Source organism: Salmo salar, chromosome 13 (genome assembly GCF_965601325.2).
Source record: "Salmo salar chromosome 13, fSalSal1, whole genome shotgun sequence".
NCBI classification, from domain to species: Eukaryota; Metazoa; Chordata; class Actinopteri; order Salmoniformes; family Salmonidae; genus Salmo; species Salmo salar.
The window spans coordinates 108,329,494-108,352,500 of NC_138303.1; the positions used below are offsets into that span (position 1 = coordinate 108,329,494).

The 23,007-nt window shown below is 42.4% G+C and overlaps 1 protein-coding gene across 2 annotated transcripts in view; it reads right to left on the minus strand.

Moving 5' to 3' along the window:
* Nucleotides 1-516: 516 nt before the first annotated feature.
* LOC106568513 (lysosome membrane protein 2) overlaps nucleotides 517-23,007 on the minus strand; it is a 61,836-nt gene continuing 39,345 nt past the window's right edge. The window contains exons 8-13 of one of the 2 annotated variants that reach the window (XR_014380216.1): nucleotides 14,870-14,988; nucleotides 13,784-13,857; nucleotides 13,492-13,543; nucleotides 13,219-13,371; nucleotides 2,625-4,673; nucleotides 517-2,553 (exon numbers count right to left, since the gene is read on the minus strand). Coding sequence is in view for 1 of the 2 variants with exons in the window: in XM_014138934.3 (XP_013994409.1) it covers nucleotides 4,566-4,673; nucleotides 13,219-13,371; nucleotides 13,492-13,543; nucleotides 13,784-13,857; nucleotides 14,870-14,988 (506 nt within the window). In the remaining variant the exon portion in view is untranslated. Of the gene's footprint in view, nucleotides 4,674-13,218; nucleotides 13,372-13,491; nucleotides 13,544-13,783; nucleotides 13,858-14,869; nucleotides 14,989-23,007 lie in introns of both variants that reach the window. The other variant, XM_014138934.3, reaches the window with a different exon arrangement.

Consider the following 23,007-nt stretch of genomic DNA (forward strand, 5'->3'; position numbering starts at 1 on the left):
GGCATTCAAAACATGTAACTTTGGTTGTGGAGACATGGTTAATCAATAGGAAGGTCTGCCTTCCTTTGAATGCATTGGGGGCGATGACACAACAGAGCCCCATTCAATGAAGGGAAATGGAGGGGCGATTTGAAGATGGGAGTTTGGCAATATGATTTGTTAACATATTTAGTAATCCAAGCCTTACTTTAATTTACTCATTGTAATTCACTGAGGTTCCAAACTTTGTTTTAGACAAGACTAAAATTGTCCTACTTACACTTTGTAGTGAATTTTGACACTAGAATACATGTATCTGACTCATATCGATGCCACATCAAAGGGATTAGTTGCTTTTCAGCAGCATCTACTCTTTAAGCAAAATATTGCAAATTGCAACAGTTTTGACACTCTTCAAGTTGTTCTTCTCCCTCAGTGTTGCCAGAATATAAATGTGCAGGCTATACCTGAAGATAATTTATTTGCCATTTTAAAGCATGCTGACTGATAACAATAGAAAACCCGAAGAATGACAAATCAATCAAAATGGTTGCTTTTATTTCATTGTAAATAAGTTTAACATTTTATTTTTACCCAAAAATATTTTAGTAACTTTTTTGCAGTCTACATTCCAAAAATAATGATAACTATGATAAATGTAAGGATTATGTTTGACTGCTGCAATGAAAAGCATTTAGCTGTATTACAGAAAACAGGACTTTGGGACTGAGGAAAGTAGTTTAATTACATGTGATCTATGGCGTTCAAGCACAAAACAAGTAGTGCTGTGTGTGTACACTGATGTCTATGGTTGTACATGTAGAATGGTTTTGATTTTATGGTGTATAATTTACCTATACAATTCTCCTGATAGTTGTTGTATCCCAATTTTGTCCTGTTTCTAATGTTTTACAAAATGCACCATAGAGTCTGAGGGTGAAATTAAACCAGTGGAGGCTGCTGAGGGGAGGATGGCTCATAATAATGGCCAGGACGGAGCAAATGGAATGGCATCAGACACCTGGAAACCATGTGTTTGATGTATTTGATACCATTCCACTGATCCCGCTCCAGTCATTACCACGAGTCCGTCCTCCCCAATTAAGGTGCCACCAACCACCTGTGAACGAGGCCCTCTTCATTCAATGTTCTGTAATTCCATTACAGACCAAGGCACATGGTTGCTACAGAGTAAATACAGAGTCCAAAGACAAATTAACATCAAAATATGAAATGATATGACTGATTAGACTTATAATAAGAGAAGAAAACGCTAACATTTACTCATTTTTCAAACTATAAATTTCTATTGCTGCTTTTCTATTTTTCAACCAGAGTAACTAATACTGAGTACGTAAGAGCATGGCATCTCATAAACAAGTGAGTCACAAGTAAAACAGTATCTAATAAATTCACAACAAGTAATCTAGGAAAGCAAAAGTTCTGCTACTTTTGTTTGGCATATCTTAAAGAAAAGAGAAGACAGCTGGGTTACAAAGTAATGCATCAATAGTTAAACTCAGTGATCTGATGCGTTGATTTCAACATTGAGGTGTCAGACTAGCCTGATTGCCATGTTTGTTGGCGCTGTCATGCCAACTCCTCGTCACTCATTGTCAGGCTACGTTCAGACAGTCATTACAATACAATAAGAGCAATCATTCAAGCAAGTCCATTTCAATTTCAACAATTAACAAAGCATTAATACACTATAGGACTATAGCAGTTAAGCAGTTGCACAAAGGCTATTATAGGCATAATAATACAAATGTATATAATGTCAATAGGAGATGCCATTGAAAATAAACATATGTAGATATCCAAGGAGCCCGTTTCTCTCAATACATTTTCTAGATAGACAGTCTGCTAATGAGCTCCTATTAACGGCTCACAATAGAAAGCAATACACAATTTGGCTTTCAACATCACTGCAAAATGTCTACAATTCCAGTAGTTTAGTATGATATACATGTTTATCTTTGATTCCAAAATGTTTGCCATTAGGATGACAACCTTGCATCAAAACCTGAAGTTATGGTTTCATCAGCAGCTATGGTAAATGCAGAGATAATGTAGAGATAATGTAGTGATGATAATACATTTAGATCATTCAGAACCTGATACGTGAGTTAAAAGTTTCAGTCCATTTTTCTGTCAAAAAAAAATATCAACCAAAGAAAACACAACAACATATGGACTTCCCTGTATAACAGAAATGCACATTAGTACACACTCTATTCTATTAGTAAAAACACTATCCTGTAAATACATTCTAAAGGGATCTGATCTTCAAATTACACATTTTCATTGCCTTCATTCTTTTGTTTCAGACAAGAAGGCCACCCGCACTATAGGGCACAGGAGAATTGTCTGACGTGTCAAAAAGCCTCAGAAACAATTCAGTCAATCAAAACCTGTCCATGTTTTACGCAGTATACAGAGTGCCATAGGTTTGTTGGCTCGTTCACACAATGGCAGCAATAAGCCAATGATGTGGTATTGTTTTTAATAGATCTGACCGATACAGATCAACACTCACCTAATGAATATACCAACTGGGTACAGGCGTCTCACCTAATGAATATACCAACTGGGGTACAGGTGTCTCACCTAAGGAATGTACCAACTGGGTACAGGCGTCTCACCTAATGAATATACCAACTGGGTACAGGCGTCTCACCTAATGAATATACCAACTGGGGTACAGGTGTCTCACCTAAGGAATGTAGGCAAGATGTCACATTTGGAATATCAGATACGTAACACTTAAAAATGCTCACTTGCAAAATATCACCACATGCAAGTTGAAAGTGAAGGTGAACCATGAATTAGGTATGGATGGTATTGTGGATATGTTCAATAACATAAACATAGTCAGACGGCATTTTTGTTCACTAATTTGAACATTCAACCAACCAAGTTGGAAAATAAATTTAAACAGTGCATGAACAAATAAAATACGTAGAAATGTAACAATTATAGCTAACGTTACAAATATGTTTTGTTGTTGTTCGTTTTAATATGAATCCAAATTCATTAATAAGAAGACACTCATTACATGAAATATTTAGCCTTCGTTGTTCAGTAGAGCATCTCACCACTTCCTTGACCTTCTTTGACACTTTACGGTTTCATAATAATAATCACTTTTGAAGCCATCTCATGATGCACAAGGTGCATAGTTTCTAGCATAGTGCCCCTGAGAATGGAATGATACCTGAATAATGTAGATACATCTTTAGGACACATCTTTAGGACACATCTTTAGGGCACATCTTTAGGACACATCTTTAGGACACATCTTTAGGGCACACACCTAGGGCTGGTTTCCCAGATACAGATTAAGGGTTCACTTTAGCCAACATCCTAATAGCAGTTGTTTTGACGGTGTTGAGGGTGGAACTGCATTAGAGCTGTCAATCAATCAAATATATTTATAAAGCCTTTTTTTTTTTTTTACAAAATGTTGAATAACAGGTATCAAACAGTTTATATTGTATAGAATGTTTGAAACAGCTGGTCAAATTGGCCATGTACTGTATGTCAACACTTTGGGAAGATTAGCCTCACCTTGTGGGTTAACAAGGACTTTGGGAAGATTAGCCCCACCTTGTGGGTTAACAGGGACTTCGGGAAGATTAGCCCCACCTTGTGAGTTAACAGGGACTTCGGGAAGATTAGCCCCACCTTGTGGGTTAACAGGGACTTTGGGAAGATTAGCCCCACCTTGTGGGTTAACAAGGACTTCGGGAAGATTAGCCCCACCTTGTGGGTTAACAAGGACTTTGGGAAGATTAGCCTCACCTTGTGGGTTAACAAGGACTTTGGGAAGATTAGCCCCACCTTGTGGGTTAACAGGGACTTCGGGAAGATTAGCCCCACCTTGTGAGTTAACAGGGACTTCGGGAAGATTAGCCCCACCTTGTGGGTTAACAGGGACTTTGGGAAGATTAGCCCCACCTTGTGGGTTAACAAGGACTTTGGGAAGATTAGCCCCACCTTGTGAGTTAACAGGGACTTCGGGAAGATTAGCCCCACCTTGTGAGTTAACAGGGACTTTGGGAAGATTAGCCTCACCTTGTGGGTTAACAAGGACTTTGGGAAGATTAGCCCCACCTTGTGGGTTAACAAGGACTTTGGGAAGATTAGCCCCACCTTGTGAGTTAACAGGGACTTTGGGAAGATTAGCCCCACCTTGTGAGTTAACAGGGACTTTGGGAAGATTAGCCTCACTTTGTGGGTTGAACCAGATCCAAATAAACCAAGTAACAAAACAAAACAACGGAGACATATCAAAGTAGTCTAACTAGTGCCACAATGATTTACAACGATCCAGCCCTGAACAGCAACTCACACTGATATATATGATATACAGATGTAGGATCGTAATTTTATCACTGTTTTGTTTCTGAGAATTGCAAACTTGCTGTGTTTTTTGACTTTTAAAAACCCTACAAAAATGTCCATTAATTATAATCCACATAATTCACATTTCCTATTGAAGCAGGATTATTTTACTGCTGTAGCAAACTGGTTCATATTAAGATCCTACATCTGTCTCTCCATAAAGCCTTCCCATTCCCTCCTCAAGACTTGTCAATAACGGGAGTCAAGGCAACGTAGCTGCAGCCATTTTTTTCGTCAGCCTCCTTGTTGCTCACAGGGGAATAAGATGTGTCTTCCTTTGTTGACTTCTATAGATGAAGACAGCGGAGGGATGGAGAGAATGGAGGATGGAGTAGAGAGCAAGAGTGGAGTGAGAGAGTAGAGTGAGAGAGAGTAGAGTGAGAGAGAGAGTGGAGAGAGAGAGGTGGAGTGAGAGAGCGAGAGAGAGGAGAGAGTGGAGTGAGAAAGAGAGAGAGTGGAGTGAGAGAGAGTGGAGGGAGAGAGAGTTAAGGGAGAAAGAGTGGAGGGAGAGAAAGAGAGAGTGGCAAAAGAGAGAGAGTGGAGAGAGAAAGAGAGTGGAGAAAGGGAGAGATATTGGAGGGAGAGAGAGAGAGAGTGGAGGGAGAAAGAGTGGAGGGAGAAAGAGAGGAGGGAGAAAGAGAGTGGAGAGAGAGAGTGGAGGGAGAGAGATAGTGGAGGGAGGGAGAAAGAGTGGAGGGAGAGAGAGAGAGTGGAGGGACAGAGAGAGTGGAGAGAGAGAGCGAGTAGAGGGATGGAGACAGTGGAGGGATGGAGAGAGTAGAGGGAGGGAGTGGAGGGAGAGAGAGTGGAGGGAGAGAGAGAGTGGAGGGAGAGAGAGAGTGGAGGGAGAGAGAGAGTGGAGGGAGAAAGAGTGGAATGAGAAAGAGTGGAGGGAGGAAGAGTGAAGGGACAGAGAGAGTGGAGAGAGAGAAAGAGTGGAGGGAGAAAGATTGAAGGGACAGAGAGAGTGGAGAGAGAGAGTAGAGGGAGGGAGACAGTGGTGAGTAGAGGGAGGGAGTGGAGGGAGAGAGTAGAGAGAGAGAGAGAGAGAGGGGAGAGGTAGTGGAGGGAGAGAGTGGAGGGAGAGAGTAGAGAAAGAGAGAGGGGAGAGATAGTGGAGTGAGAGAGAGATGAGAGAGTGGAGGGATGGAGAGAGTGGAGGGAGATAGCAGAGAGAGAGAGGGGATAGTGGAGGGAGAGAGAGAGTGGAGGGAGAGAGAGAGTGGAGGGAGAGAGAGAGTGGAGGGAGAAAGAGTGGAATGAGAAAGAGTGGAGGGAGAAAGAGTGAAGGGACAGAGAGAGTGGAGAGAGAGAGTAGAGGGAGGGAGACAGTGGTGAGTAGAGGGAGGGAGTGGAGGGAGAGAGTAGAGAGAGAGAGAGAGAGAGAGAGAGGGGAGAGGTAGTGGAGGGAGAGAGTGGAGGGAGAGAGTAGAGAAAGAGAGAGGGGAGAGATAGTGGAGTGAGAGAGAGATGAGAGAGTGGAGGGATGGAGAGAGTGGAGGGAGATAGCAGAGAGAGAGAGGGGATAGTGGAGGGAGGTAGAGAGTGGAGGGAGAGAGGGGTGGAGACAGTGGAGGGAAGTAGAGAGTGGACGGAGAGAGGGAGGGAGACAGTGGAGGGAGGTAGAGAGTGGACGGAGAGAGGGAGAGAGACAGTGGAGGGAGGTAGAGAGTGAGGTAGAGAGTGGAGGGAAACAGTGGAGGGAGGTAGAGAGTGGACGGAGAGAGGGGTGGAGACAGTGGAGGGAGGTAGAGAGTGGAGGGAGAGAGGGAGGGAGACAGTGGAGGGAGAGAGGGAGGGAGACAGATGGGAGAGAGGTAGAGAGTGGTTAGTTATAGTACCAATCTAGCGAACAAAACATTGAATAAAATTGCTTGTCAGGATCATAATCCTTCAGATACAGTGTTTGTTGTACAGCCATGCATGTCCAATCAGCAGGGACATGTTGGACTGTATAAAGGAACAGTCGGACACAGATTATGTTTAGGAGAATTTCCATTGAGCATGTTTTTTTTCTTCAGGACTAGGCTTAATCTGTTCTGGGGAAACCGTCCCATAGAATTTAGCTTCAGGAGAAACCGTCTCATAGAATTTAGCTTCAGGAGAAACTGTCCCATAGAATTTAGCTTCAGGAGAAACTGTCCCATAGAATTTAGCTTCAGGAGAAACCGTCCCATAGAATTTAGCTTCAGGAGAAACCGCCCCATAGAATTTAGCTTTCAGGGGTTAACTGTCCCATAGAATTTAGCTTTCAGGGGTTAACTGTCCCATAGAATTTAGCTTTCAGGAGAGATGTTAATCTGATTGTTAACATATCAAACTGTGTTATTAAAAATGGTGCATACTTGTCATAACATTACAGGCCATAACATTTCAGAGAGGATTATGATCAAAATTGGCTGATTTAAGAAGTCAGACAAGGTAAGAAAGTAAAGATATTATAGTGACAAATGTAAATGATAAAAGGGAAAATTATGAACGATTATTAAAAACCTCTGTTGGGGCTACAGGTTAGCAATGAACCCCGAGTCGGGATTGCTAACAAGGCTGGAAATTCAAAACATCAAAAATCTAATAATTTCAATTTCTCAAACAATCAACTATTTTACACAATTTAAAAGATAAACATCTCCTTAATCTAACCACATTGTTCGATTTTCAAAGAGGCTTTACGGCAAAAGCATAAAGTTAGATTATGTTAGGACAGTACATAGCCACAAAAGTACAAACATCCATTTTCAATTCAAGGTCAGGCGTCACCAAAAGCAGAAACCAGCTAGAATTATGCACTAACCTTTGTCAATCTCCATCAGATGACACTCCTAGGACATTATGTTATACAATACATGCATTTTTTGTTCCATCAAGTTCATATTTATATCCAAAAACAGCATTTTACAGTAGCGTGAAATTCAGATTTTTTTCTTCTCTGAAATGCTTCCGGTGAACATAACAAAATTACTATTCGAAAACATTGGTAAATTATAATATTGTCATTCAAAGAATAATATATTATCATCTCGTAATTGCTACCGAATGGCCAGATCTCAAAATAACTTTACTGGGAAATCACATTTTGCAATAAACGGGGTGCTATGCTAAGAACAATAAGCTATGCTATACAGTTAGCATCATCTAATATCGATAATAACATTGTAAATATCCCCTTACCTTTGATTATCTCCATCAGAAGGCACTGCCAGGATTTCCCAGGTCCGGAACAAATGTGGTTTCTTTTGACAAAGTTCATAATTTATGTCCAAATAACAACAAGTAGTTAGCGTTCATTATGCTCCCACAAAACGTGGTGGGGGGGGGGTGTAAAATCACGCCGAAAAGCTAAAAAAAACTAGTAAATAATCTATTTACGTTCGTTCAAACATGTCAAACGTTGCTTAGCATTAATCTTTTGGTCCATTTTTAACATTAAACATCAGTAATATTTTCACACAACCTATCCTATGTCTAGATAAACAATGATGACAAACTCACGCTTCTCAGATTTATGCGCAGGCGCAAAAAAATGAAGTGATGACATGTCAACTTCCTTGCATTCTAATTTGCTCTCTGTTTATCATAGACGCTTCAAACAACTTTATAAAGATCGTTGACATCTAGTGGAAGCCGTAGGTGTTGCGAAATGAATCCTTTCTCACTATGGTATCTATAAAACAATGACACTAAATAGTACAGTCACAAAATTCACATTTTTTTTGATCTATTTTTCACAGGTTTTTGCCTGCAATATGAGTTTTGTTATACTTACAGACACCATTCAAACTGTTTTAGAAAATTCAGAGTGTTTTCTATCCGAATGTGTTAATAATATGCATATCCTAGCTTCTGAGTTGGTGTAGGAGGCAGTTAAAAATGGGCACATATTTTTTTTAAAATTTCTCAATACTGCCCCCGAGCCCCAACAGGATCGGACCATTTTTAAAGATTTTTGCCTAAAATCGAACTTCCTGTAGCTCAGGACCTGAAACAAGGATATGCATATTCTTGATACCATTTTAAATGAAACACTTTGAAGTTTGTGGAAATTAATGTAAGAGAATATAACACATTCGATCTGGTAAAAGATAATACTAAGAAAAATATGCATACTTTTTTTTCTTTGTACCATCATCTTTGAAATGCAAGAGAAAGGCCATAATATATTATTCCAGCCCAGGAGCAATTTAGATTTTGGACACTAGATGGCAGCAGTGTATGTCTGACGTTTTAGACTGATCCAATGAACCATTGCATATCTGTTCAAAATGTAATATCAAGACTGCCCAAATGTGCCTAATTGGTTTATTAATAGATTTTTAAGTTCATAATTGTGCACTCTCCTCAAACAATAGCATGGTATTATTTCACTGTAATAGCTACTGTAAATTGGACAGTGCAGTTAGATTAACAAGAATTTAAGCTTTCTGCCCATATCAGATATGTCTATGTCCTGGGATTTTTTGTTGTTGTTACTTACTAATGCTAATCACATTAGCCTACGTTAGCTCAACCGTCCTGCAGTGGGTACACCGATCCCGTAGAGGTTTTAAAGAATACGTTAAACTTAATTCTGAACAGAAACATAAAGGAAGCCGTGCATACCGTACTGTTAGAATGGGTTAAAATGCACTGGTTAATACAGTCACTAAATCATGGTGTTATCATAGTTAAAACCTCTCTAGGGTATGTGGGACGAAATCGTCCCACCTACTCAACAGCCAGTGGAATCCCGTGGCGCGATATTCAAATACCTTAGAAATGCTATTACTTCAATTTCTCAAACATATGACTATTTTACACCATTTTAAAGACAAGACTCTCGTTAATCTAACCACACTGTCCGATTTCAAAAAGGCTTTACAACGAAAGAAAAACATTAGATTATGTCAGCAGAGTACCCAACCAGAAATAATCAGACACCCATTTTTCAAGCTAGCATATAATGTCACAAAAACCAAAACCACAGCTAAATGCAGCACTAACCTTTGATGATCTTCATCAGATGACACTCCTAGGACATTATGTTATACAATACATGCATGTTTTGTTCAATCAAGTTCATATTTATATCAAAAAACAGCTTTTTACATTAGCATGTGACGTTCAGAACTAGCATACCCACCGCAAACTTCCTGTGAATTTACTAAATTACTCACGATAAACGTTCACAAAAAAACATAACAATTATTTAAAGAATTATAGATACAGAACTCCTTTATGCAATCGCGGTGTCCGATTTTAAAATAGCTTTTCGGCAAAAGCACATTTTGCAATATTCTGAGTAGATAGCTCGCCATCACGGGCTAGCTATTTTGACACCCACCAAGTTTGGCACTCAACAAACTCAGATTTACTATAAGAAAAATTGGATTACCTTTGCTGTTCTTCGTCAGAATGCACTCCCAGGACTTCTACTTCATCCACAAATGTTGTTTTGGTTCAAAATAATCCATAGTTATGTTCAAATATCCTCTGTTTTCTTCTTGCGTTCAAGACACTATCCGAACGGTGACGCGCGGACGCGTATCGTGACAAAACATTTCTAAATATTCCATTACCGTACTTCGAAGCATGTCAAACGCTGTTTAAAATCAATTTTTATGCGATTTTTCTCGTAAAAAAGCGATAATATTCTGACCGGGAAACGTCCTTTCCGTTCAAAGACTCAAAATCTAAAATGGACTCTTCACGTGCACGCGCGCCCCCGTCTCATTGTTCTCAGATCGACCACTTACCAAATGCGCTACTGTTTTTCAGCCATGGGCTGCAAAGTCATCATTCAACGTTCTGCCGCCTTCTGAGAGCCCATGGGAGCCTTAGGAAGTGTCAGGTTACAGCAGAGATCCTCAGTTTTCAATAAAGAGAGTGTAGAAGGCCAAGAAATGGTCAGAGAGGGGACTTCCTGTACAGAATCTTCTCAGGTTTTTGCCTGCCATATGAGTTCTGTTATATTCACAGACACCATTCAAACAGTTTTAGAAACTTTAGGGTGTTTTCTATCCAAATCAAACAATTATATGCATATTCTAGTTTCTGGGCAGTAGTAATAACCAGATTAAATCGGGTACGTTTTTTATCCAGATGTGAAAATACTGCCCCCTATCCTAGAGAGGTTAAGAAAATAGTTAACTTTTTAGGGTATAGGGGGCTGTATTTTCGATTTCGGATGAAAAGTGTGCCCAGAGTAAACTGCCCAATACTCGGGCCCAGAGTCAAATATTTGCATATTATTAGTATAGAAAACACTCTGAAGTTTCTAAAACTGTTTGAATGATGTCTGTGAGTATAACAGAACTCATATGGCAGGCAAAAACCTGAGAAAAATCCAACCAGGAAGTGTGGAAATCTGAGAATTGTAGTTCTTCTTTTGAATCCCTATCGAAACTACAGTGTCTGTAGGAGAAAGATGGAAAAACTTTCTGAAGGCTGTTGACAGCCAATGGAAGCCTTAGGAAGTGCAACGTGACATTGTTTCTTATTCAGGAGTGGTGTTTAAAAAAAAAGTGGAAAACCCCTAAATTATCACATGATGAAAATCAGCTACATTATTGGTTACAGACACCTAATATGCTTTAAAAACAACTGCTTTGGTATAAAAAATATCCAAAGGGAAAATAAATAATTGTAAAATTCACAGCATAATTTGAGGAGGAAAAAAGGCAGTAACTTAACTCGTTTTTTTTTCTTTTCCGTGACCACGTTGCACTTCCTAAGGCTTCCATTGGCTGTCAACAGCCTTCAGAAAGTTTTTCCATCTTTCTCTTGTTACTGGGCAGAGAATAGTAGCTCAGTCAATGAGTGGACTGTCTGAGGACAAAGGACTTGGTGATATGCGATCCCGCGAGCTCGCCCCTCCTTCTTTTTCTTCTGTAATGAATACGCTATTGTCCAGTTGGAATATTATCGACGTTTTATGTTAAAAATACCCTAAGGATTGATTGTAAACAACGTTTTACATGTTTCTACGACCGGTAATGGAACATTTTGACTTTTCGTCTCTGGTACTGCGCTCGCGCATTATGCCTTTGGATAGTGATCTGAACACACGAACAAAACGGAGGTATTTGGACATAAATATGGAGTATTTCGAACAAAACAAACATTTCTTGTGGAAGTAGGAGTCCTCGGAGTGCATTCTGACGAAGATCAGCAAAGGTAAGAGAATATTTATAATACTAATTCTGAGTTTTGTTGATGCCAGAACTTGGCGGGTAGCTGTATAGCTTGCTTCGATGGCTGAGCTATGTACTCAGAATAGTGAACAATGTGCTTTCTCCGTAAAGTTATTTTGAAATCTGACAAAGCGGTTGCGTCAAGGGGTAGTGTATCTATAATTCTTTCGTTTATGATGAGTATTTTTGTAAATTGATGTGCACATTCACCGGAAGTTTTGGTGGGAATACATTTTCTGAACATCACGCGCCAATGTAAAATGCTGTTTTTGGATATAAATATGACCTTTATCGAGCAATTGTATAACATGAAGTCCTATGAGTGCCATCTGATGAAGATCATCAAAGGTTAGTGAATATTTTAGCTGTACTTTTGGTTTTTATGATGCATGTCCTTGCTTGGAAAATGGCTATGTGGATTTTCTTGTGAAGTTTATGTCCTAACATAATCTAATTCTATGCTTTCGCTGTAAAGCCTTTTTGAAATCGGACAATGTGGTTAGATTAACGAGAGTCTTATCTTTAAAATGGTGTAAAATAGTTGATTGTTTGAGAAAATGAAATTATGATATTTTTGCTGTTTTGTATTTCGCACCGTGCTATTTCACTGGCTGTTGAATAGTGTCTGACGGTCCCGTCCCACCTAGCCCAGAGAAGTTAAGTTACACAAACATGTTAGTACCTTGAAGTCAATTTGAGACCTATTTTCTTTTCAAATATTAGATTGAGTTTAATGTTATGATGCAGAATGCATTAAGACCTTTACAAAAACGTGCTGTGAAAGAAAGATGTTAACAACTGGTTAGAAATATTACAGTAAAGAACAAAGTAGCTGCATCATGTTGAGAGAAGAAGTGTCTTGTGATGAACCAAACCACAGCCTTAAGTTCTACTGTATTCTCTATTCTTCAGTGTCTCCTCATAGAAAAAGATATAGGAACACTGGAATGGACATCGGGTTACCTAGTAACAGCCATCTTTTAGGGTTCATGACCTAGCCTCTAGTCTTTTAATAGGATCTCTATAAATTTAGTTGGCGTACCTATTCTGTCTACAACATGACTTTCACTTTCCCCTTTGTGGCATTTCTTGCTGCCTTTTTAAAGTACTTTATAGTTGAGGGCCAGGACTTATTCTTGACTACGTGACTTGACCAGGAACAGCTCTGGGCTCTAACTATAGTTTATTGATTAGAGAAGAACACTGTTGTCCTGCTCCTCTCTGACACAGGCCCTCAACACTCTATCTTCCCAGAGAAACACAGGTCAGCATCCTGGGGTGGTCTAATCTGCTGCCAACAGAATATATCTGCCTGTGTGAGCGTGGGTTTGATTCAGTCCCACTGTTATTCTAACACACCCGCTCCCCTCTCCGCTGAACTTTCCCACCAGTCTTTCACTGTTCTATATAAAAAAAAAAATATATACAAAAGCAAGGGGAACTAAGAAAGGAGGCGGCAGGTAGCCTAGTGGTTAGAGCGTCGGACCAGCAACCGAAAGGTTGCTAGATCGAATCCCCGAGCTGACAAGGTAAAAATCTGTCGTTCTGCCCCTGAACAAGGCAGTTAACCCACTGTTACTAGGCCGTCATTGTAAATAAGAATTTGTTCTTAACTGACTTGCCTGGTTAAGTAAAAAAGGGAAGAAACATGGGTGTGTCATACCTTCTGTTTGCATTCGCAGACGATGAGGCCGATGAACACCAGCAACAGGATGGCCCCCAGACCAACCAGGACGAGAGGGAAGTTGGACACCAGCGACACCATTAGCAACAGCTTGTGGAGCTTCGCCGCCGACACGTCGTCGATCACTACCGTCTGAAGAAAACACTTAATGCGATTAATGCTCGGATTAAAATGAACATTTTCTGAATTGAAACGTCATATTCTACAAAAGTTGTATATTTTTGTGGAGTCCATGAAATGTGATTATGTCACCTCGTTGATAAACATGACAGGGAAGATAGTCTCGTTCAGGGATTTGGTTTTCCTGTGAAGGAAAATCGATTGTAAGAAAATTATTAAACAATGGAAGGAAATAATATAGATATCATAAAGATTATGAGCTTTATTATTGCTAGTTGAACTTGGGTGGTGGTTGTGAAACGGAAATAATTAAACAAAAGAAGGAAATCATTCAGAAACAAGAGACTACCGTCTTTAGCTAGCTGAACTTGTGTGGTGGTTGTGAGATGGAAATGGTTCAGAAACAGAGACTATATGTACTCACGGGAAGCCAGAGATTCTGTTTATGAGGATGTTGATCTGAGCTCTCTTACTGGCACGGATAGGAACACCAGTGGTCTGGAAGTGTAGAATAACACAGACACAGTTTTGATGAGCCATGTGAACTGCAGGTGTAACGCTCAATGTACTGGATACTTGATTAATGTCTAGATTAAACATCAATAATTATAATCTGGTAATGTCTAGATTAAACATCAATAATTATAACCTGGTAATGTCTCGATTAAACATCAATAATTATAACCTGGTAATGTGAGAACATTAATTCATCCTTCGCAGTTGGTGTAATTCCCAATTACACAAATGTAACACTATTGGAATATTAAAGTGGATGATCTATGTAACACTGTTACGGATACAGGTATCCTGTGTGTATTTCTATTCTCTCCTTCTCCCCTACTCACAGGTGGCAATCATCATTCCCTAATCAGTCGCCAATCAGAAGACACACCTGCTCCTTTTCCCTTACCCAATCACATCCCTTGGTTTAAAAGAAACCCAATCAGTTGTCTTTAGAGATCTGTCTTTTTGTTTTTTTTGCGCCTACATGTCACTTTGTCCGTTATCCTGTGAGTATTGTATTGTTACGGTGTATGACTGTTTGTTTGTTGGTGGGAAAAGGGGACAACCAGCCAAGTCGTCCATGGGCCTACATTACCCGTAGGAAAACAGTGTCTAAATCCCCTAATTAGAACTGGGTGGACCACCCACTGTATTTATTGGTTAGTTAGCTAGCTGTTCTTAAAGCAGGCTAGACTAGCTTAGGGTTTTTTTTTTATATTTCTTTCTTTCCTTGGGTCCAGCTCAGCCCCTTTTTTCCCACACCCCATTTACCGTGTGTTTTGAAATACGTTTTTGACGGTAGATTTAAGTTGTCTGTGGTTTTTCGTTCTCACTGTTACTTTTTCACTTGTGTGATTTGCATGAGATATGTTACGGGTCTCGTTTCCACCCCCCCCCCCCCCCCCTAGACTGCAGGGCAAAAGGGGTTCGTAACAAACACTTCTGGGATTTTAAAGTGGATGATCCATTGGACCGCCGGAGAAGTGAACACTACAGAGTTGTGTACCGGGTTCAGGTCCAGGTAGGTCTGGTGATGCTCTCTGACAGGATCCAGTCCCACAATGGCATTAGAGTACTTCTCATCTCCCAGGTAGAAATGAGGAAAGGATGTCACGACTGGAGCACCTGGAGAGACAGGGAGAAGAAGTTAAGTGACTGGAACTCTGTGAAGACGGGGAAAGACGAGAGGCTAAGGGATTTGAACTCTGTGAAGATGGGGAAAGACGAGAGGCTAAGGGATTTGAACTCTGTGAAGACGGGGAAAGACGAGAGGCTAAGGGATTTGAACTCTGTGAAGACGGGGAAAGACGAGAGGCTAAGGGATTTGAACTCTGTTCAAGCTAAGCGAGAAAGAAATGCAATGTGATAAGATCATCTTGTTTGCAATATATGAGCTGAATATGTCAAATGTGAACGGGCAGAAACAGAAAGTAACAACCCTTGAGGTTTAGCTAATACTACAACACACAGGTGACTCCTGGGTAGTTCTCAGCAAATGGTAGAGCACTACAAACACAGCCGTGTTGATTCGCTAAAGGTACACACAGCCGTGTTGATTCGCTAAAGGTACAGTACTCACAGCAACAAAAGCTTTAATATAAAACAGTTGTAGGCCCCTAACCTCCCTCACCTACTAGAAGTGACCTGTTTCTCTAACTTCCCTCCCCTACTAAGAAGAGACCTGTTTCTCTAACCTCCCTCCCCTACTAAGAAGATACCTGTTTCTCTAACTTCCCTCCCCTACTAAGAAGATACCTGTTTCTCTAACTTCCCTCCCCTACTAAGAAGAGACCTGTTTCTCTAACTTCCCTCCCCTACTAGAAGTGACCTGTTTCTCTAACTTCCCTCCCCTACTAAGAAGAGACCTGTTTCTCTAACCTCCCTCCCCTACTAAGAAGATACCTGTTTCTCTAACTTCCCTCCCCTACTAAGAAGAGACCTGTTTCTCTAACTTCCCTCCCCTACTAGAAGTGACCTGTTTCTCTAACTTCCCTCCCCTACTAAGAAGATACCTGTTTCTCTAACTTCCCTCCCCTACTAAGAAGATACCTGTTTCTCTAACTTCCCTCCCCTACTAAGAAGAGACCTGTTTCTCTAACTTCCCTCCCCTACTAGAAGTGACCTGTTTCTCTAACTTCCCTCCCCTACTAAGAAGAGACCTGTTTCTCTAACCTCCCTCCCCTACTAAGAAGATACCTGTTTCTCTAACTTCCCTCCCCTACTAGAAGAGACCTGTTTCTCTAACTTCCCTCCCCTACTAAGAAGAGACCTGTTTCTCTAACTTCCCTCCCCTACTAGAAGAGACCTGTTTCTCTAACTTCCCTCCCCTACTAAGAAGAGACCTGTTTCTCTAACTTCCCTCCCCTACTAGAAGAGACCTGTTTCTCTAACTTCCCTCCCCTACTAGAAGAGACCTGTTTCTCTAACTTCCCTCCCCTACTAAGAAGAGACCTGTTTCTCTAACTTCCCTCCCCTACTAAGAAGAGACCTGTTTCTCTAACTTCCCTCCCCTACTAAGAAGAGACCTGTTTCTCTAACTTCCCTCCCCTACTAAGAAGAGACCTGTTTCTCTAACTTCCCTCCCCTACTAAGAAGAGACCTGTTTCTCTAACTTCCCTCCCCTACTAGAAGAGACCTGTTTCTCTAACTTCCCTCCCCTACTAAGAAGAGACCCGTTTCTCTAACTTCCCTCCCCTACTAAGAAGAGACCTGTTTCTCTAACTTCCCTCCCCTACTAAGAAGAGACCTGTTTCTCTAACTTCCCTCCCCTACTAAGAAGATACCTGTTTCTCTAACTTCCCTCCCCTACTAAGAAGAGACCTGTTTCTCTAACTTCCCTCCCCTACTAAGAAGAGACCTGTTTCTCTAACTTCCCTCCCCTACTAGAAGAGACCTGTTTCTCTAACTTCCCTCCCCTACTAGAAGAGACCTGTTTCTCTAACTTCCCTCCCCTACTAAGAAGAGACCTGTTTCTCTAACTTCCCTCCCCTACTAAGAAGAGACCTGTTTCTCTAACTTCCCTCCCCTACTAGAAGAGACCTGTTTCTCTAACTTCCCTCCCCTACTAAGAAGAGACCTGTTTCTCTAACTTCCCTCCCCTACTAAGAAGAGACCTGTTTCCTTGACAGTGTTGTGATAGGATCTGTCCCTCTCCCATCAGGGGACAGCTAGTCCCTCTCCCCTCAGGGGACAGCTAGTCCCTCTCCCCTCAGGGGACAGCTAGTCCCTCTTCCCTCAGGGGACAGCTAGTCTCTCTCCCCTCAGGGGACAGCTAGTCTCTCTCCCCTCAGGGGACAGCTAGTCCCTCTCCCCTCAGGGGACAGCTAGTCCCTCTCCCCTCAGGGGACAGCTAGTCCCTCTTCCCTCAGGGGACAGCTAGTCTTTCTCCCCTCAGGGGACAGCTAGTCCCTCTCCCCTCAGGGGACAGCTAGTCCCTCTCCCCTCAGGGGACAGCTAGTCCCTCTCCCCTCAGGGGACAGCTAGTCTCTCTCCCCTCAGGGGACAGCTAGTCTCTCTCCCCTCAGGGGACAGCTAGTCTCTTTCCCCTCAGGGGACAGCTAGTCTCTCTCCCCTCAGGGGACAGCTAGTCCCTCTTCCCTCAGGGGACAGCTAGTCTCTCTCCCCTCAGGGGACAGCTAGTCCCTCTCCCCTCAGGGGACAGCTAGTCCCTCTCCCCTCAGGGGACAGCTAGTCCCTCTCCCCTCAGGGGACAGCTAGTCTCTCTCCCCTCAGGGGACAGCTAGTCCCTCTCCCCTCAGGGGACAGCTAGTCCCTCTAGTCTACTTTCCCTCAAATGAGTCCACTGTGTGGTACTATAGGACTGCCTCCCAAATGGCACCCTATTCCCTACATAGTGTACTACATTAGACCAGAGCCCTATGGAACCCTATTCCCTATATAGTGCACTACTTTAGACCAGACCCCTATGGAACCCTATATAGTACACTACTTTAGACCAGAGCCCTATGGAACCCTATTCCCTATATAGCGCACTACTTTTAACCAGAGTCCTATGCCACTATATAGGGAATAGGATGCCACTTGAAGACAGCCCTGGTGTCTGATCTGAAGACATTCTGACCGGGTGGAGAGTCCAGGTGGATTGTGTGTTTACGTTACAGTACGTGTGGGGGAAGTAGAACAAGAGGTGATGTTTTGGTAAGCTGTGGCAACAGTCACCTGACAGAGATGACGTTAGCATAGCAACACACATTCAACTTCATAATACAACATGAGTCCCAAATGACACCCTACTCTCTATATAGTGCACTACATTGTACCAGAGCCCTATGGGGAGTGGTCAAAATTAGTGCACTACATACAGAATAGGGAGTCATTTGGGACGCAAGTCAAGGTCAAATACCTAGGCCTCACTTCCCCTGTCCTTGCCCGGAGATCATGATGTGAACTAAACAGAAGTAGGGGAAAGCTGACAGACTTGGTGGACAGACCTGGGTTCAAATACTGTTTGAAATTGTTCAAATACTTGACCGTTCACTCTAGCTTGCCCGATCAGCAATTGAGACTATTCTATTGGTCCCATTAAAGAGATACTTCCAGTCAGTTAGCATTGGCTTGCGAAACTACCTTTAACTTCCTTCATATTCCATGCAGTGACAAATGGTAACCACGAGTTCATCTGACTCTGGGGAAGTAGATCAAATCTGAGGTATCCCTTTAAGCCAGGCAAGCTCAATCAAGCTCAGATAAAAGTATTTGGAATTATTTGAACCCAGGCCTGATGGTGAACGACGCCGATCCACACACGGGTCAAATTTAAGGGTTTGCTCTCTTAAACGTGGATGAGTGAGTGAGTGTGTTTGTTTCCTTTGGCATGTTAACCTTGGCAACCCACTAATGCATCCAGTCAATCACCTGTGAGACACTTACTGGGCAGACACAACCGTGGACACGAGGGCTGCGTCTGAAATGGCACCCTATATAGTGCACTACTATGGGCCCTGGTCTAAAGTAGTGCCCTATATAGGGAATAGGGTACCATTGGGCTCTGGTCTAAAGTAGTGCACCCTAGGCGATTAGAAGAACTAACTGCTCCTTCCCAGACCACAGTCAGGTGACAGGGCTTACCGCCGTCCCGCCCGGCAACCAGCCTACTCAGTTAGTGGGTCAGGCCTGGTCAGGTGGTTTTGGGGGGGTAGAGTCAGAGGGGAGCTGAATCACGGTGTGTGTGTGTGTGTGTGTGTGTGTGTGTGTGTGTGTGTGTGTGTGTGTGTGTGTGTGTGTGTGTGTGTGTGTGTGTGTGTGTGTGTGTGTGTTCTGGGGTTTGGGAGGACAACAGAAGACATTGGGGGAGATATGAGTGAGATTGTAATGTTACATCATATTTATACGTTTGAAATATTAAACCAATCCATATATTGATCATATTTCAATTTGTCTCCTGAACTGACCTGGAGTAAAATGAAAAGGCCCTACTACACCTGGTGGAGAGCAGAGGAGGTAGACCGTACTACTCTTGGAGGAGAGGAGAGAGGAGGAGGTAGACCCTATTGGCTGAGAGAAATTGATGACAAAATGATTGTGGGGGCTGTCTTGTTAGACTTCAGTGCAGCTTTTGACATTATTGATCATAGTCTGCTGCTGGAAAAAACGTATGTGTTATGGCTTTACACCCCCTGTTATATTGTGGATAAAGAGTTACTTGTGTAACAGAACACAGAGGGTGTTCTTTAATGGAAGCCTCTCAAATATAATCCAGTTAGAATCAGGAATTCCCCAGGGCAGCTGTTTAGGCCCCTTGCTTTTTTCCATTTTTACTAACCACATGCCACTGACTTTGAGCAAAGCCAGAGTGTCTATGTATGCGGATGACTCAACACTATACACGTCAGCTACTACAGCGACTGAAATGACTGCAACACTCAACAAAGAGCTGCAGTTAGTTTCAGAGTGGGTGGCAAGGAATTAGTTAACCCTAAATATTTCTAAAACTAAAAGCATTGTACTTGGAACAAAACACTCACTAAACCCTAAACCTAAACCAAATTTTGTAATAAATAATGTGGAAATTGAGTAACCCTGGGTTGTAAACGGTCATGGTCAAAACATACTGATACAACAGTAGCTAAGATGGGGAGAAGTCTGTCTATAATAAAGCGATGCTCTGCCCTAGTTTTGTCGCACCTGGACTACTGTTCTGTCGTGTGGTCAGGTGCCACAACAAAGGACTTAGGAAAATTGCAATTGGCTCAGAACAGGGCAGCACGCTGGCCCTTGGATGTACACAGAGAGCTAATATTAATAATATGCATGTCAATCTCTCCTGGCTCAAAGTGGAGGAGAGATTGACTTCATCACTACTTTTATTTATGAGAGGTATTGACATGTTGAATGCACCGAGCTGTCTGTCTAAACTACTGACACACAGCTCGGACACCCATGCATACCCCACAAGACATGCCACAAGAGGTTTCTTCACAGTCCCCAAGTCCAGAACAGACTGTGAGGGGCACACAGTACTACATAGAGCCATGACTACATGGAACTCTAATCCACATCAAGTGACTGAGGCAAGCAGTAAAATTACATTTAAAATACAGATGAAAAAAAAACTTACGGAACAGTGGGGACTGTGAAGCAACTCAAACATTGGCGCAGACACATGCAAACACATGCACACACGATAACATACGCACTATACATACAGTGAGGGAAAAAGGTATTTGATCCCCTGCTGATTTTGTACGTTTGCCCACTGACAAAGAAATGATCAGTCTATAATTCTAATGGTAGGTTTATTTGAACAGTGAGAGACAGAATAACAACAAAAAAATCCCCAAAAACGCATGTCAAAAATGTTATAAATTGATTTACATTTTAATGAGGGAAATAAGTATTTGACCCCCTCTCAATCAGAAAGATTTCTGGCTCCCAGGTGTCTTTTATACAGGTAACGAGCTGAGATTAGGAGCACACTCTTAAAGGGAGTGCTCCTAATCTCCGCTTGTTACCTGTATAAAAGACACCTGTATAAAAGTCACAGAAGCAATCAATCAATCAGATTCCAAACTCTCCACCATGGCCAAGACCAAAGAGCTCTCCAAGGATGTCAGGGACAAGATTGTAGACCTACACAAGGCTGGAATGGGCTACAAGACCATCGCCAAACAGCTTGGTGAGAATGTGACAACAGTTGGTGCGGTTATTCGCAAATGGAAGAAACACAAAAGAACTGTCAATCTCCCTCGGCCTGGGGCTCCATGCAAGATCTCACCTCGTGGAGTTGCAATGATCATGAGAACGGTGAGGAATCAGCCCAGAACTACACGGGAGGATCTTGTCAATGATCTCAAGGCAGCTGGGACCATAGTCACCAAGAAAACAATTGGTAACACACTACGCCGTGAAGGACTGAAATCCTGCAGCGCCCGCAAGGTCCCCCGGCTCAAGATAGCACATATACATGCCCGTCTGAAGTTTGCCAATGAACATCTGAATGATTCAGAGGACAACTGGGTGAAAGTGTTGTGGTCATATGAGACCAAAATGGAGCTCCTTGGCATCAACTCAACTCGCTGTGTTTGGAGGAGGAGGAATACCGCCTATGACCCCAAGCACACCATCCCCACCGTCAAACATGGAAGTGGAAACATTATGCTTTGGGGGTGTTTTTCTGCTAAGGGGACAGGACAACTTCATCGCATCAAAGGGACGATGGACGGGGCCATGTACCGTCAAATCTTGGGTGAGAACCTCCTTCCCTCAGCCAGGGCATTGAAAATGGGTCGTGGATGGATATTCCAGCATGACAATGACCCAAAACACACGGCCAAGGCAACAAAGGAGTGGCTCAAGAAGAAGCACATTAAGGTCCTGGAGTGGCCTAGCCAGTCTCCAGACCTTAATCCCACAGAAAATCTGTGGAGGGAGCTGAAGGTTCGAGGTGCCAAACGTTAGCCTCAAAACCTTAATGACTTGGAGAAGATCTGCAAAGAGTAGTGGGACAAAATCCCTCCTGAGGTGTGTGTAAACCTGGTGGCCAACTACAAGAAACGTCTGACCTCTGTGATTGCCAACAAGGGTTTTGCCACCAAGTACTAAGTCATGTTTTGCAGAGGGGTCAAATACTTATTTCCCTCATTAAAATACAAATCAATTTATAACATTTTTGACATGCGTTTTTGGGGATTTTTTTGTTGTTATTCTGTCTCTCACTGTTCAAATAAACCTACCATTAAAATTATAGACTGATAATTTTTTTGTCAGTGGGCAAACGTACAAAATCAGCAGGGGATCAAATACTTTTGTCCCTCACTGTACACATGGATTTAGTACTGTAGATATGTGGTAGTGGTGGACTAGGGGCCTGAGGGCAAACAGTGCGTTGTGAAATCTGTGAATGTGTGAACGGCACAACCCCCTTTGGGTTGTGCCATGGCAGAGATCTTTGTGGGCTATATTCGGCCTTGTCTCAGGATGTTAAGTTGGTGGTTGGAGATATCCCTCCAGTGGTGTGGGGGCTGTGCTTTGGAAAAGTGGGTGGGGTTATATCCTGCCTGTTTGGCCCTGTCCGGGGGTTTCATCGGATGGGGCCACAGTGTCTCCTGACCCCTCCTGTCTCAGCCTCCAGTATTTATGCTGCAGTAGTTTATGTGTCGGGGGGCTAGGGTCAGTCTGTTACATCTGGAGTATTTCTCTTGTCTTATCTGGTGTCCTGTGTGAATTTAAATATGCTCTCTCTAATTCTCTCTTTCTTTCTTTCTCTCTCTCGGAGGACCTGAGCCCTAGGACCATGCCTCAGGACTACCTGGCATGATGACTCCTTGCTGTCCCCAGTCTACCTGGCCGTGCTGCTGCTACAGTTTCAACTGTTCTGCCTGTGGTTATGGAACCCTGACCTGTTCACCGGACGTGCTACCTGTCCCAGACCTGCTGTCCCAGACCTGCTGGAACCCTGACCTGTTCACCGGATGTGCTACCTGTCCCAGACCTGCTGTTTTCAACTCTCTAGAGACAGCAGGAGCGGTAGAGATACTCTCAAAGATCGGCTATGAAAAAGCCAACTGACACTTACTCTTGAGTTTATGACTTGTTGCACCCTCGACAACTACTATGATTATTATTATTTAACCATGCTGGTCATTTATGAACATTTGAACATCTTGGCCATGTGCTGTTATAATC